The 16,519-nt window shown below is 44.4% G+C and overlaps 1 protein-coding gene across 1 annotated transcript in view; it reads right to left on the bottom strand.

Annotated features, from left to right (window-relative positions):
• Positions 1 to 735: 735 nt before the first annotated feature.
• LOC110981571 (papilin-like) overlaps positions 736 to 16,519 on the bottom strand; it is a 73,851-nt gene continuing 58,067 nt past the window's right edge. Inside the window, exons 32-43 of the mRNA XM_087136194.1 lie at positions 15,918 to 16,085; positions 14,376 to 14,594; positions 13,429 to 13,596; positions 12,588 to 12,797; positions 11,602 to 11,769; positions 10,731 to 10,955; positions 9,980 to 10,159; positions 8,832 to 9,116; positions 7,755 to 8,033; positions 6,969 to 7,148; positions 4,702 to 4,791; positions 736 to 3,301 (exon numbers count right to left, since the gene is read on the bottom strand). Coding sequence (XP_086992320.1) covers positions 3,147 to 3,301; positions 4,702 to 4,791; positions 6,969 to 7,148; positions 7,755 to 8,033; positions 8,832 to 9,116; positions 9,980 to 10,159; positions 10,731 to 10,955; positions 11,602 to 11,769; positions 12,588 to 12,797; positions 13,429 to 13,596; positions 14,376 to 14,594; positions 15,918 to 16,085 — 2,327 coding nt within the window. The 3' untranslated portion in view covers positions 736 to 3,146. The remainder of the gene's footprint in view (positions 3,302 to 4,701; positions 4,792 to 6,968; positions 7,149 to 7,754; positions 8,034 to 8,831; positions 9,117 to 9,979; positions 10,160 to 10,730; positions 10,956 to 11,601; positions 11,770 to 12,587; positions 12,798 to 13,428; positions 13,597 to 14,375; positions 14,595 to 15,917; positions 16,086 to 16,519) is intronic.

Below are 16,519 nucleotides of genomic sequence, written 5' to 3'. Positions count from 1 at the left end.
GGGGCAATTGTTTGCTAAGCTAAAATTATCCGGCTTTTCCATTGATAAAATGGGAGATGTGACGTAAATGCCGACATTATCTGGAATTCGCTGGTGCGGTTTGGTCACGCGATATTCAAAATGACACGTGGCTATTTCCCACCTGTTGAGTTTTTCCGAAGAAAAAAACACAACAGATTGTCGTCATGATTCTACCAAGCCGAAAAAGCCGGGAGCTGATTATCAACATTCTGGCCCACGTGGCACGGTCCACGTTTTTGCAATCGTGCGCCGGCAGCATTTGTTCACATCGAATGTTGCATCTTGAAGTGGCGATCGGTTTAAAGACTGACTGAACATGCTAAAATAGGTTATTTCGCGAGTGAATTGAAGATGCATGAACAACTTGCAGATGGGGCCCCTAGGTGTATGGGCGAGAAGTAGCGTGGGAACCCCTCGTAGTATGATCAGCGAGAGAGATTTTCTTGTAAATTGCGGCGTTCAAAAGAGAATGTGCATGATAGTCCAGCTGGTTTTTATGTTACATTATAGGACACCGCCCCAAGCAACTAAGCAACTACCTAGGAAACTTTCCTAGCAAGTTGCTTTTTCTACATCGTACCCGAGCACCTTCGGCGTTCGCTATTTCACTGAAAAGCGCCGCGCTTTGGAATCGCTGTGAAAATGTGAATATGAAATTGAGAACCATTCAATCGCACTAAAAGAATGTACTGTACAGACATGGGCAAAAAGATGTGATTTTAAAATATCAGTGGCTGTGTTTTATTGGCGATAAATGTACAGTTGGAATTTCCCTGATGCTTTGTTTCCCCGAATGAATGCATAAAAACCGGCCTTGCACTGTGACATACTTCAAATGCCTTTCAGTTCAAATGCTCTTTCTTTTTCTTATCTACAATCGCAATCCTGGTATCAATACACCGGGAGGTAGCGACTTCTACTTTCAGCTTACAGAAAAGCAAACTAGCACCATTGCAATCATTGGCAGTAAACATAACTCACACCATTTGCAGCAGAATACATTTACTGTAAAAAATAAGTTAAGTTTCAATCGTCCTCGTACAGATTACAGTCAAACAAACGTACAGGTGTCCTACCCGGTAACTACTGAAATGTGCTAAATATAACCAGTGTCATTAACTACGAGTATAACATCGCAACGTCTTTTAATGATGTACACGATCTACACGTACAAAGTCTGTGTAATTCTGTGCCTTTCGTAACAGCTGTGTACACACAGGCAAATAAAATTGTTTAAAAAATAATTCCTATTTATATTATGAAACAGAGGCTAATAAATTCCGTGCGATCACAAAGAATCCCAAGACTGCTTTTGAATTTAAGATAGTAAACATGTTTCCTCAAAATGGACTAATGGGCCTTAGGTGTTTTAATTGGGCATACATAAAACTCATTTTGTCAAACGGGTCTACAGCAAAACAAGAACTAGTCATTGTGAAAGTCAGACAGCAATATCTTCAGAGACAGCAAAACTGAACTGTGACACATTCTGTGTACTGGTGCAAGCAGTCTTACTGGAGGCTGGGTTGAAATTTCAGCGTATCTATTTTGTTGCATCTTGACTAAAATAAGACGGGATACCCGACCACGAAGACAACTTGTCTCACTGAACATGCCTGACGGCCCCTTTTCATGGCAGACAGCACTGATCTGGGTTTTGTATAGGGCGATAGTGGAACAGTGACTCCATACAACAGATATCACAATGAATACCACCATTGGTGGGGGCCACTGCACAGGACAACACCGTGGTCGCCGGATTCACTATACCTTGCAGCAACACCTACAGTACTAGTACCCTGCAAGTGTGAAGCCATGTCTGTATCATTGAAAACCACTATAATGACATCTATTTTCTCACATGAATGAACATCCCACGGTGGCAGGTTAGAGCACCAGATGGTTGCCCATTAGAAAAAAAAAACAACAATGTACATTGGATCAATCTTACTGAAGCAGACTTAGGATGATCACAAAGTCAGCTAATAAAGGCCAATTTAATACTGAAAAAGACTCAGTTTTCATAAAATACTACAATACTTTTTCTCATCAGAAATTCAAAAAAAGAGCAGTAAACTAATGAAGTGTGAACCAAAAATGCTGCTTGGAATGAAAGACAAATATCTGGAAATGGGACAAAATACTACTAGCTTCAAACTGCTCAAAATGGACAATGAAAGAAGAGATTGACAAAACCATATGAAATGTCACAGTTAAAAAAAAAGCATATGAGAAAGACATTAAAAGGGGGGCAGTGTGGAACAGTAACTTTGGGCCGAATAGAAATGAGGAAAGGGACTGCAAATAACATATACATGGTATTACCCTGTTCAGAGAAAGACCTGTGGCCAGTTAAAGCTAAAGGGGTGCATCAATGCACAGTGCAAGAACATGTCCTACAATTCAACCTCTACGCACTTCCCACCTGTCCGCACTTGGAAGTATTTTTGTGGGCAAAAACAAAATTTCTGTGGCATGAAAAACTATGATGAAGCAACATTTGATAGACGTGTTCAAATCTAGATATAAACGCTGTCTTGTCAACCTTACATCTGGGTTTTTCAAGGGATAAAAGTGACTGTACATGTACTGTACGATAAAGGTACTAAGGAACACATAAATTGCAACTCTCTGAAATCTCATTTTAAAAAGTTAAGCAGCACCATTTGAGAACTGAGGTACATTTCTTAAGAAATGCCGAATTTCAGTTTGTTTTTCTTCGCTGTTTTCTCAACATACTCGAAGAGTTTGATACAACCGTGATTGATACAACCTTAGGAAATCATTTACAAGCTTTGCAGATCAAATAAAAAAGTGTCGCCCAAATCAGCCTGTTCCTCTCAAAGACAAGATACATGGTCAACATATTACTTGAATTAACATGCCTCAAAAAGTATATATTAGTATAAAAACACTGCACAGGGCTTGTGACATGGTCACTATCAAGACATAAAAAGATAGGCCTACTCATAAAAATCATGTTTTAAAAAGTCAGAGAAGGTTCTAAAATTTCCGAAAACACAAGCATGTCTTCCAGATTCCCGTAGAATTACACAGGCAGTTTTCAATCAAGTAGCTGAATGCAATCCATGACGAGATAGATTCAGACTACTCCTAAGGCACATTTATCGTCGTCGGCGTCGACCTCTGACCTGGCTGTCCTTGCACGTGGCGCAGCAGTAGGTGTCGTAGGGCTTCCGATGGCAGAAGTTAGCACGTAGAACTACGCGGCAGTTGGCGTAGCGGACGTTATCTTGGCAGTTGGGATCAACAGCCGCACCTAGATGGAAGGTCAAATAAAATAACAGTTTTTAGTAATGATGAAGAAAATTATTTAAATCATTATTATTCCGGATCAATAGGCCCAAAAGCATTCCTATAAATCATCTCAGCTTCATGGGAAGTAAGAAGATCGGCACAGCTGTTTCACAACCATACTCATCAACCACAATCATCTTCTCTGCCCTCACGGGTACCCATGTATACACCTGGGTGGAGAAAGGTAAGCAGCGATAAAATGACCTGCCCAAATATCCCACCGCTGGATTGGAACCATAGACTCCAGGAGCGATAAAAATGACTTGCCCAAATGTCCCACCGCTGGATTGGAACCATAGACTCCAGGAGCGATAAAAATGACTTGCCCAAATGTCCCACCGCTGGATTGGAACCATAGACTCCAGGAGCGATAAAAATGACTTGCCCAAATGTCCCACCGCTGGATTGGAACCATAGACTCCAGGAGCGATAAAAATGACTTGCCCAAATGTCCCACCGCTGGATTGGAACCATAGACTCCAGGAGCGATAAAAATGACTTGCCCAAATGTCCCACCGCTGGATTGGAACCATAGACTCCAGGAGCGATAAAAATGACTTGCCCAAATGTCCCACCGCTGGATTGGAACCATAGACTCCAGGAGCGCTAAAAATGACTTGCCCAAATGTCCCACCGCTGGATTGGAACCATAGACTCCAGGAGCGATAAAAATGACTTGCCCAAATGTCCCACCGCTGGATTGGAACCATAGACTCCAGGATCAGGAGTTGTAACCCCTCGACCATTTGGTCCACATGTCAAGTACTGAACTTGAAACTAACACTCCTTTGATGCGGTACTCAGTGATTTCTTCAGTTTCAATCAAGACACCGACAATATCAAAGATTTCCAGGACACAAGCTGAAGAGTTCGATTGGGGTGGTACCAAGAGAACATTCCAAAGGCTGCAGTCACTTTTCTTCTGTTACTTGTCTATCAATGGATGAACGGTACACTTCAAGATGCCCCGAAATTGACCATTTCACCCATTAATACCAATTTCTTGGCCAAACTAAATGAAAAAAAAAGGAACCCAAACAACTGAATCGCTTTTAACTACGCAAGAAAGTAAAAAAACAAAGAACATGAGAACATCAAACAAGAAACACAGGGACCAATTAGAATCCGAATGACACTGAAACACTACCCCCCATGTTGTATATACACCACTTTGACGTTAAGTGAAATGGCAAAGAAATGCGTATCGTGCCAAATAAAAAGAAACGAAGAATGAAGAGGCCATGCAGGGCCCAAAAATGAACAAAATGAAGCCATCTCTATCAGTTTTCTAAAGTAGATTTGTTCAAATCAAACTCAAATGTTTCAAACAAAAGACAGTTTTCAAAGACAGACATAACTGACCTTGAACAGTGACTGTAGCACTAGCGCTCTCGCTGGAGATACCATTGGCCGCAGTGCACGTGTAGGTACCTCCATCAGTGCTTCTTAAACCTGAAATACCAAGCAGAGAAAGGCCCACAAAAGTAAGATCTACTATTCTCCTGGAAAGGAATTCATTTCAATCTTATACAAGACTCATCCCTAAATCAGTCTCCTTGCAATATTGAACACCGCGCAGAGGCACACTCAGGAGTCGATGCGGAGAGGCCTTTAGGGGAAACACTAAAGCGAAAACAGTTTCAATTGCATTGTTGATCCCTAAAACGCTGGATACATACTGCCATTATTTCTTCCAAACTGAAATACTGCCCAACATGTTACACAGCATCATTAAAAAACATACCATGATAAAATATCAGCGTACATGAAGTTTTTGGACAAAGTGCATCCGTTTTGGGGTCACTATTTCCTTAATACTGTCCAGTGGTGTACTGGATGGCTTAACCACTTGCTGCCGGTGGCAGTTATCAATGTTGATGATGCTGGGGAGGGATATTTATCATTTTTTTCTGTTTTCAAAATTCTTTAAAAATTCCCATCTTTGTTTACTGGGCACTTACACCCAAACAAAGGACTGTCTGGTGGCCCCTCTAGCCTGACAGACAAAATCTATTGACGGCCGAGTATTTCAGCCAGGCCTGCAGCCTTGTAATTAGAGCCGAGATTGTGCATTGTTATATAACTTTCTTTTGTTCAAGAACCTGCCAAAGTGCACTGCTGACCTCTTCTTCATAGGGGCCAGATTAGCATGCAGCCGTGCTGTGTGGCTCATCGCTGCGGGCGTAGAGCGCTTTTGTCCGCGGGGGTAATCCGCTCACTCTAAATGCCCCAAACTATGGTATACTGGTTCAAAACAAGGCTGGATTATCTCCACCTTTGAGAGTGAAAAAATGTTGGTGGTGCCCAGCAGCCTGGTCTTTTGTTCCGAGTACGGTCTTTTGTTACAGGGCCCTGTTTCCTTTGTCCGAGTTCGGAGACCCCAGCCACGAATATAAAGCATACGTGTTCGGTACCGGAATCCCTGGCAGAAAGTGGTTAAAATAGCCGTGCACACATACGGGCGTTTTAAAAGATTTTGTGTTTTCAAAATTCTTAAACAAATTAATTGCTTTGTTTACTGGACGTTTACACCCACATGAATGACTGTCTGGTGGCTACTCTAATTTGACAGGCAACATCTATTGATGTCTGAGTATTTCAGCCAGGCCTGCCGCCTTGTAAAAAGAGCCCAGATTGTGGAGGGTTACATATTAAAGTTTCTTTTGTTCCTGAAACTAGCACAGTGTGCTGCTGACGTCTTTTCAATACGGGCCAGATTAGCATGCAGCGGTATTGTATCGCTCATCACTGGAGTGCTTTTGTCCCCGTTGGTAATCCGGTCAAGCTGAATGCCACAAACAGTGGTATAATCTTTCAAAACAAGACGGATTTCCTCAGCTATTGACAACTGAAAAAATGTTGGCAATTCCCAGCAGCTCAGTCTTTTAAGTGCGGTCTTTTACAAGGCCCAGCTCTTTTGTCCGATTTCGGGTACCCCGGCTATGTGTACAAACCCAAGGTACCTGAAACCGGGCTCCCCAGCGCTAAGTGGTTAACCACTACCAGCCGGGGACTCCGAAATCGGAGCCGTATGGTTTATATGTGTGGCCGGGGTATCCGAACACGGACAAAGGAAACAGGGCCCTGTAACAAAAGACCGTACTCCGAACAAAAGACCAGGCTGCTGGGCATGACCGGCATTTTTCACTCTCAAAAGTGGTGATAATCCAGCGTTATTTTGAAACCGTATACCAGGCTTTGGGGCATTGAGAGCGAGCGGATTACCACCGGGGACAAAAGCGCTCCACCACTGCAGCGATGAGCCACACAGCACCGCTGCATGCTTATCTGGCCCCTATTGAAAAGAGGTCACCAGTGCACTGAGCCAGGTTCGTGAACAAAAGACAGTTGTATAACACTGCACAATCTGGGCTCTGTTTACAAGGCTGCAGGCGTGGCTGAAATATTCGGGCGTCAATGAAGGTCACCTGTCAACTTAGAGTAGTGCCTGAAGATTACTCTGTGCGGCTATAAACAACCGTTAAATGGAATGATGAATTGTTGAAGGATTTTGAAAACGGAAAAAATGATAGTCATGCCGGCCCAGCATCCTCAACGTTGAAAAATGCCCCGGTCCGAAGTGGTTAACAAACCCAACACACCTCGACAAACCCCCCCTTTCAACCTACCGTTGATGATCAAATCCCCCGTGGGCAGTAACTCAAACCGATCCATGGGAGGCAGGCCCACGTTGTTGACCGTCCATCGCGTGGTGGGTTTGGGGGAGCCGGTACTGCCGCAAGCCAGCCTAACGGTGGCCCCTACCTCGGCCGTGACATCGTAGGGAATATTCACAATGTGCACCTCGGCTGTAAGATACCAAAATGCTATGATGGAAATGTGCAACTGGGGCCTCTTGGATTGTGGTTTCATGTATCAGCTGAGTAAGCTTGTGAATTGTTTCACATAAAACACCGAGTATACGGTACTATAAATATGTGAAACCAGCTCTAGAAAAATGGGTAATAAGTCGCCAGATTCAGGTTATGAGTTTTTTATATGGCTGGATTCTGTATATCAAAAGCTACAATTTGATACATGAATGACCCCCTGTAGTGCACTGCGTTCCGGAGATATCTAGACATTTGTACATCCACATTTTCGGATTCAATAAAAGCACTTTTCGAGAAAAAGCTCATAAAGTGTTGCCCTTGGAAACACAATGCTTTATAGGATTTCTTACTGAATGATCAATTTATCAGTATCAATGTTTGTAGTCACAAATTCTGAAAATACAAATATTATAGAAGCTATTAAAGGAAAAAACACAAAATCACATTTTTGAAGAAATTTTGCCTTCTCCAAATAGAACAGGCTATTACGTAAAAATTACCCTTTTTTGCAGAGCGGGTCACACATGATCTGTGAACGGCAAAACTCAAATTGAAAATACAGAAGTAACACTGTAGGTTTACCTTCGACAGTCAGCGTGATGGTCTTCTTTTGCACTGTGCCGAACATGTTGCGTCCCGTGCAAACGTAGTTGCCCGAGTCACCCAGCTCCACATTCTCAATGCGCAGTGTGTCGTCTTCCAGCTGTGACATGCGGGGGTCGTTGTCAGGCAGGAAGACCACACCTCGCTCCCAGGTCACTACTGGCTTGGGGTTCCCTGTAGCCCGGCAGTGGAGCTCCACCACGTCTCCCTCCTTGGCCCGCACCGAGAGCTGGCTAGTCTCAGGAATTTGCACCGGCGCTATCAAAGGATAGAGTCCCAAAGTTACTTTCTCAGCTCTAGTTGACTTGTTAAATTTAGTTTGTTCTGTAGCCTTGCCTTTGGGCGTAAATATCAACTAGCAAGCACCGACTGTTGGAATACAAGTCAGGGGCCAAAATTAATGAAGCTAAGGCCTCAAATCTTGAGGTTTCGAGCTGGATTGTGAGAAACTCCTCAGATCAAGGATGCTCACAGCTAAGAAAAGCTCTTCAGGCCTGAAGAAACCCATTCCATTGGGGTAACCAAGTATCAGATACTGACCTGACGTTTTGTACTAACCTTTACCTTTTTTTCTTTTACCATACGACAGAGTCAAGTTTCTCAGTGATTTTGAAGCGTATCATAAAAGCATGCAGTATTTATTGTCCATACTCTTTGGCTTTGTACAGACCTCTGTCTTTCTATCACAGCTGGCTTTTTTCTCGGCCGATCAGTGGCCGGTAAACTATAGCTAGTCATCAATACAAAAGCAACAAAATACTCCAGGAGTACTAAGAAATTCTCATGCAGCTACCAAAAAAATCAAATAATACATGCTACAACAATATTGAATGATTGTCTCCTCTGTAGGAATTAATGGGACAAACATACATTTTGTTGCAGCAACTAAGAATGCTATTTCTGCAAACTCAGGCCATCCACAAGAACAACAGGCAGCATGAGAAAGATTTGTATAGACCAACCCCTTCGGCATTTGAGCAGCGCTGCTAGGCTCTGCGGTTTCGTGAGCCATATATACTGCCCACATGTGTTCATGTGCAGACCAAATATACTCACTGAAAACATTGACGTCCACAGCAACTTTAGCGGCCTGCCCGACGCCATTGGAGGCCCTGCAGACGTACAGGCCAGAATCTGCCTCCACCACGTCCTCGATGACCAACGTGCCGTCCTCGCTCACACTGATTCTGCTGTCCCTGCCATCCTCCACATTCGCGTCCTCGCGATGCCAGGTGACAGTCGGGGTGGGGCTGCCCTGGGCGCGGCAGGCTATTGTCAGGGTGCCGCCCAATACCACCGTGGAGTCTGAGGGGGCCACTTCCACCATTGCTGGGGTGATGCCTACATGTGGAGTATTGGTTATGAGAGAAGTGCGTCACCTTCTGCTGCTAAAATTTGCGTCTGTTCAACATGCTTCACACCTTGACCTGAGCTAACTCATGTTATTTGAGCAGCTCTGACATCAATCTTGTTGCTCGCACCAGGTAGCCCCTACAAACCCTGTAGTTGACCAGTGGTAGCTCTCTAGGCCTTTGCGTCACAAAAGTGCACACTTTACCTCAAGAAGCTGAAGTGAATGGTGGAGTTTTGGGGCTCCCCCGCAATTAAACTTCACTTACTAAAGAAGCTGTTAGTTTTGCTGCAACCAGCAGATCTTTTAAACATTACTGTGATGACTGGATACTATAAAGCTGAACTGTTGTGGCTAATACATACACGTTCCCTGTCAACTGGAGTTGACCTGAGGGTATTATTCTTAACTGCAAGTTAAAACCAATGTCTTTAAATATCAAATTTGAAATATCAGAAATTAAAAACGGTATAATTACTGGAACCAGTTCCTGATGTTTTTTGAGTTTTCAAACTGTGGACAAAGTGGAGAGTAAGATCTTAACATCATACTGTACTCTAATGGTCAACATGGTTCATCTTAATTGTTCCATGATGCCAGCTGTTAGTGTTGCCATGGGCGTCGCCAGGATTACAGGGGGGGGGCTCAAAGCGCTCATCAGCAACAAACCATTAACAGAGGGAAGGTGGTCAATTTCTATGTTTTTTTGAAGCAAGTAAACTAGGGGTTTTCATCCCCTCTTGACCCCCGGGGGTCAAGTGCCCCATTCCCTTGTGACACCCATGAGTGTCGATGGGACAGTATAAAAGCAGACGTGACCTGGTGATACATGACCAAGGCTAGAGAAGCTCACCTGGACAGCCAAGATGGTCTTCCCTGCTGGCCTGGGTGACGCCATCTGGACAGCAGCCAAAGGTGGACGTAGCACAGCCTTCATCACCCAACGGGTGGCTGGGGCTCAGCGTCACCCTGTCCGTCGGCTGGGTGGTATTACTGGGCTCACCAATCCGGACTGTGTCATTCCGGTAGTAGACTAAGTTGGGAAAAGTATCAAACAATCGTTCTTTTGTTAAAATTAGCCATACTAATTTCTAAAAGTTGATGTGCATTTGTGGCCAAGTCTACTGACACGCAGTGAGGTCACTAGGGCAAGTCTATGTGACCAGGGGACCCTCTTCTGGTCATTCACAGGCCCAATGGGGGAACAGATGTGCACTGGTGACTGGATGTTACTGTGTCTGATTTGGCTATCAATGACTGACAGGTATGATGCCTTGATTCTAAAATGAGAAGAGTTCCATCTGAAAAGCCTGGGCTGAAGTCAAGTTCATCACAAGTTCTTTCCAAGACCAGTCATAAGTAGCAAGGTGAATGTTAACAGCAGAATGCTTTTATCGCAGCTCATTCCAACACCCTGTGACTTGGCTTAAGATGGAATGACTTGTGGTGGACTTGCAGGTACCAGCGATGGACTCCCAAACACTTTAAAATGGGCAAATGTAATAGTCATAAGCTTTTTATTAGCTCCAATAGAATTTTCAGACATACCATTCTCGGACAAGATAGCAATATGGGAACTGATGAAAGTGGGAAAAAACCCTCACCGTCGCAATCTGGCCGGGCCCTCGGGTCCTTGGGCACCCTGGTCACAATCTCCTCCCCGGTCATCTCGTCCACGCACCAGCAATAGCCGGTGCTGCCATGGCACTGCCTCCGGACAAAGAGGCCCTCTTCCGTGCACTGCGGGATGAAGTTGCCAATCACGTTCTGGGACTGGGCGTTCTGTCTGGTCACCAGGCAGAGGGAGACGGGCTCGGAGGTTGTGGTTACTGTGGTGTGCCATGGATTGAGAGGTGGAGATGCATACGACATGACAAAACTGGTAGTGAAGTCACTGAAAATTATTTGTCTAGTGAGTGACAGCAGACAGAACTCACTCAAATGATTCCCTCTGCAATTCTACCCAGGTGTCAATTCACGTCACAAACGGTTGAGTGCTGAGCAAAGTAGAATGTCATTTTATGCTTGAGACCTAGTCTATGGGCTGTTACAAAAATCATCCAATTCTAATGAAGCAAGATCGGCTAACTGCCTTGGTACTTGGTAGGCACGAACTAACAGATTGAACCAAGGAATCAACAGACCTCTGTACTGTTGATACCATACTTTGTTAATATGTATGTGCTTTCCTGCAGAGCTCAGTGGACTGTTATTCCCAAACCGCTTCACAGGAAAGTGCACATGTAAACAACAACGTACATCGTCATCAGTTCATGGGTCAATTTACAAGATAACTTGATCAATGGCAAAGCGCTATTCCTGCTTACAAAGGGATCCCCACCACATTGATCATTTTAACAATGTTGGGCCACCTCAGACTGATGTTACGGGTTTAAGTTACCTTATCATTCCGGTTCTTAAGTCCCAGTATAAGATCAAAGCCAAAAGAACGGAGTTGATTAAAGTTTTCAGTACCTTGGACCACGCAGGACTGCTCACATTCCGCTCGGCTTTCAAAGCGGTTGCCGTTGCCTTGGCAACCACCGTAGATGAACCGCCGGCAGGCCTGCTCTTCAGTGTCGTAGTACCACATGGCAAAGTAGCCCAGGCACGGGCCGGTGGCCTGGGGAAAACTGCAAACATCTGTGTGAAGAGGCAGAGACTATAAATCAGAATTCTCTCAGGGGAGAAATACCCCCTTATTGGTAAAGGGGAGACGGTGGAGATTGACTTGGTGCATATGTAAAGGCTGTCCACTTCAACAGCCATTGGTCATGTACACAGCATTGCTTGCACCGAGCGTGCATGAACCCATACGCATATGGGACATTGTTGCTACGTACAAAACCGCCATCTCTTGTACCAGTGTGCAGCAGATACCATGCATGTGTTTAACAGCAAAATTAGTGACCATGGAGCTCTGTGCAAAGGTATATCTACGCTAAAATAGCCAATCTCACTGGTACATTTGATTTGCACTCAGCCTTGGTAAATGATGTGCTCACATTCAGTCACTGATTTCATGGAGGTCACAGCACCGTTGTTACAAAACATCAAACTGCTGAGGCAGGGGGCAGTGAAGGACTAAGTTTCCCCCAACCCTGATGAGAACAAAGAGCTTGCTCTCAGACCATTTAGGGTAACGTGCTAGGATAGACCACTGTAGATAATCCCAGCACTAATGTCTCCATGGGGGAAACACAGGGAAAACAACTCCTTCCCAGCTGTGAGACGGAAGTAAGTGGCTTTTCTGGGTAAACTTTAAGCTGTGACTTCACAACAAGAAGTATAAAAAGGGAACTAGAATAACACAGAAATCATTAACTCCTCAAACATTTGTACGGTATTGTTTACTCTGAATTGGCATAAAAGACAAAATGACAAAATCAGCTCCACGCCTGCATAATGCCAAGCATCCTTAAGAGGCAACATCCACGTGTCCATTTGATCTCTATTCCTACCTTCACAATCCAGTAGCGGCATCCCCGGTTCCCGTCGGGTCTCCCCCTGCTCCATCCCGGTCTCGGTGACGCACCAACACTGCCCTGTACTCTCATGACACTGCTGGGGCATGAACCAGCCATCCTCAGTGCACCGCGGCACATACTGGCCAGGCCGCACATTGGCCAGGGCCTCTTCCCTCTGCATTTGGCAAGACTGCATCTCGGGGCCTTTGGGCAAAGATTCAACCAGAAGACACTGAGAACGGTACGTCTGATACAACCACAGTGAACTGAATGACAATTACATGCATGATAGTAACTGAAGAGCTAATATGGTCAATGGCAACCTCTAATGATCTCATGGCAACAGCGCCCTCATTTTGCAGGGGCGTGTTTTGGCATCTCCTAACCAGAAATATGTTTACGACGTCAAGGTAATAACCAGGAACATGTTTAGCGTGGCCCGCAAACACTTGAACACCAAATGGTAATGTTATCCCTGAGAGGTAAAGTACCGGTACAAGGTAGCTGATGACTTTTTCTTCACAAACACGAATTTCAATGAATATTCGGCAAGTTTATAAATGCTACTTCTCTCTCTTTTAAAATTCTAGTGAAAGTACCCTTTGGGTCTCATTTGGTTGGAACAATGACGTCACACAGGCACAATCATATTGGCAAAATGCTAAACCAACGACCAAAACTGAAATATGCTTATAGTTTGGGTTGCCAAAACACACCTGAGTTACAGTAACCAAAAAGAGACAGAGAGAGCACAAAACAAGTTTCGAAGTAAAAGTCACGTCCTGGACCTCAGTAATCACCCCTCCCTGCAGTATTTCCACCCCCCCTTACATACCTTGGGGTAGACAGGCCTGCTGGGACTCTTCCTGGCTGTTGAACTGGTTCATGTTGCCTCCACAACCGCCGTAGGTAAACTCCTCGCAAGACATGGTCTCCATGTTGTAGAACCACTTGGGGAAATTGCTGCGGCATGGTCCGACAAACTTGGGGAAAGAACACTTGTCTGCAAGACACAATGTGGAGACAGGGGTTTAGACATCAAGTTTACTGCATTAAAAGGACACTGATTACTTGATTAATGGTGGTTCAGATTTCTGTCTGTTTACTGCCAGAAGCAGAACTGCAGAATAGTTAAAATAGTTTGAACAGTTGGAGTGGTTACTTTAAAAGATATGCCAAATTTGCGAAAGGGACTTAGACTGATTCATTGTTTGTTTCGGTTTATTCTTCATACGACGTAACTTTGTTAAGTCAGATCAAGTTTTCTTGTTTTGAATTCGCAACAGTTCCACTCAAGTGAACTTCGTAGTAAATGTTTAGGGACATGTATCCAAGCTCACTTTGTGTTCGTGTTCACCTGAAGCATGGACAGACTTTTATGTCTTCAGTCCACTGCAAATGTGTGCATTTCTGACACATATTCATCAAAACCCATGTCCAAACACTCAGTTGCTCTTTTAGATTGCAGTCAACGAAGTCCTGCTACTTTCACTTGATTACTGTACCACATTTTCTTTGCATTTAAACAGTAACTCAGATATGCACTTCGATAACGATTTCACTACTCCACAATGGGAGGGTGCTATTTCCTTAGCAACGGAGGTTCCTTTGGTATTAACTGCGCATCGTTGATTCACGAACGACAATGGTTGTCGTAGTTGCATCGCTACCAACCAAATAGACACTCCCCGCCAACACGGCTCGTTTCAACCGATGAGGGGGTGCTTCTGCTCAAGGCCGATACTGGGTCCCAGAAGACCCCTTGAAAGGCAAGATGCTTACCGTTACAGTCCAGGGGTACCTGGCCACGCCTGGTCCGGGTACCACCCTGAGCTTCTCCATTTTCATTCACGCACCAACACTGGCTGATTAGATCGTAGCACTGGCGGGCCTCAAACGCCCCGTCACTGGTGCACTGCGGGATAAATGCATCCAGGCGAGGGCTAGTCAGGGCTTCCTCCCTCTGAATCTCGCAGGTCGTCGGAGGTCGGCCTGTGACCTCTAATGATATAAGGAAACAGTGAAAAAAAAAAGAAAAAATTTCTTGACTCCATTACCTCAGTTACATAGTTCACTTAAAAAAAAATACATTCTTTTAGAAATGTGAATCCTTTTTCACACATAAAATTTTGAAAAAATGCAAGTTATTGACATTCAACTGATGAGAAAACCTTTGTATATTTGACTGAAATAAAAAAACTTGAGTGAAATATTATATTGGAAAGTAATGAGGGACAAAGTTACAAATGGACTCATGAAGACACTGTAACAACACTATACCTTGTACACAAACTAAGGAAAATTTAGGCCTTTTCACACTTGGGGTTGACGCAGGATTGAAAACTAGACAATTCACACTTGAAAACTTCCAACCCTGCGCCGACCCCGCGATTGATTTCAATTCGGGTTGAACTCAACCCTGCACCAGACTAGGGTTGAGATTTTTCAGCCCGGGTTGGAAATTGTGAAACAAGTGAGAAACAATGCAGGGTTGAAAAACCAAATTTTCAACCCAGGGCGGTAATGGGTTCACTCCGGGCCGAGTTCAACCCGTGTAGAGAGATTGGTGTGAAAAGACCTCTAGATAGTTAGCTTTAACCACTTCATGCCGGGGCATTTTTCAATGTTGATGATGCTGGGCCGGCATGACTATCATTTTTTCCGTTTTCAAAATCCTTCAAAAATTCATCATTTCATTTAACGGTCGTTTAGAGCCGCACCAAGTAATCTTCAGGCACTACTCTAAGTTGACAGGTGGCCTTCATTGACGCCCGAGTATTTCAGCCAGGCCAGCAGCCTTGTGAACAGAGCCCAGATTGTGCGGTGTTGTATAACTGTCTTTTGTTCACGAACCTGGCTCAGTGCACTGCTGACCTCTTTTCAATAGGGGCCAGATTAGCATGCAGCGGTGCTGTGTGGTTCAACGCTGCGTTGGTGGAGCGCTTTTGTCCCCGGTGGTAATCCGCTTGCTCTCAATGCCCCAAACCCCGGTATACGGTTTCAAAACAACGCTGGATTATCACCACTTTTGAGAGTGAAAAATGCCGCTAATGCCCAGCAGCCTGGTCTTTTGTTCGGAGTACGGTCTTTTGTTACAGGGCCCTGTTTCCTTTGTCCGAGTTCAGAGACCCCGGCCACGCATATGAACCATACGGCTCCGATTTCGGAGTCCCCGGCAGGTTGTGGTTAATACAGCTATTTCCATATCTTCATTTGCATTCCACATTGCTACATCATCAAGCCGATATACCAAAACCGAAGAGTGTAGGGAATGCTAGTGGCAGTGACTGAAGCAACCTAACACGTGCCTGGGATCGTATCTACCTGGAATGTAGCATGTCGTCTGGCACTCTGCCTCCGTCTCAAATCGATTGCCGTTGCCTTGGCAACCTCCATAGTTGAAGGGTTTACACCTCTCGGTAATGACATCATAGTACCACATGGCACTGGACCCTTTGCAAGGACCACTGAACTTGGGCAGACTACATGCATCTGAACAAAACAGAAATTCCCAAAGAAAATCACTTTTTTGTCAATAAATCGGAAAGCAAAAAAAATAATCTCATGAAGGTCTAAAAACTGAGAGCTACAAGAAACATTGGTCTGCTCTCGCTTCAAAAATAAAGATAAAAACAAGTACATAAGTTTAAGGTTTTAAAGAGGAATTCTGTGAACTTGGGACGTTTTTCGTTTGACCATAAAAGGGCACTTATTTCAGCTACATAATTTGAAAAGAAGATGATTATCAAATGAACTTGTATCCAATGCCTTACCCACATTCCTGAAATCCTTACCTTTCTGCATGGCATTTGTAAGGAGCACAGTATCTGACAGTATCGTTCACATGGTCATTTATAGGTGCCGACATTTTATCATAATCCCTCTTCACTGTTCCTCATATCATCTCAGCTCCCTGGGGAACATAC

The sequence above is a fragment of the Acanthaster planci genome, linkage group LG01 (genome assembly GCF_054643075.1).
Source record: "Acanthaster planci isolate LZ-2023a linkage group LG01, COTS_SCS, whole genome shotgun sequence".
Lineage (NCBI taxonomy): Eukaryota > Metazoa > Echinodermata > Asteroidea > Valvatida > Acanthasteridae > Acanthaster > Acanthaster planci.
The sequence above is the reverse complement of the archived record's forward strand: the minus strand, read 5'-3'. Positions and strand labels throughout refer to the sequence as shown.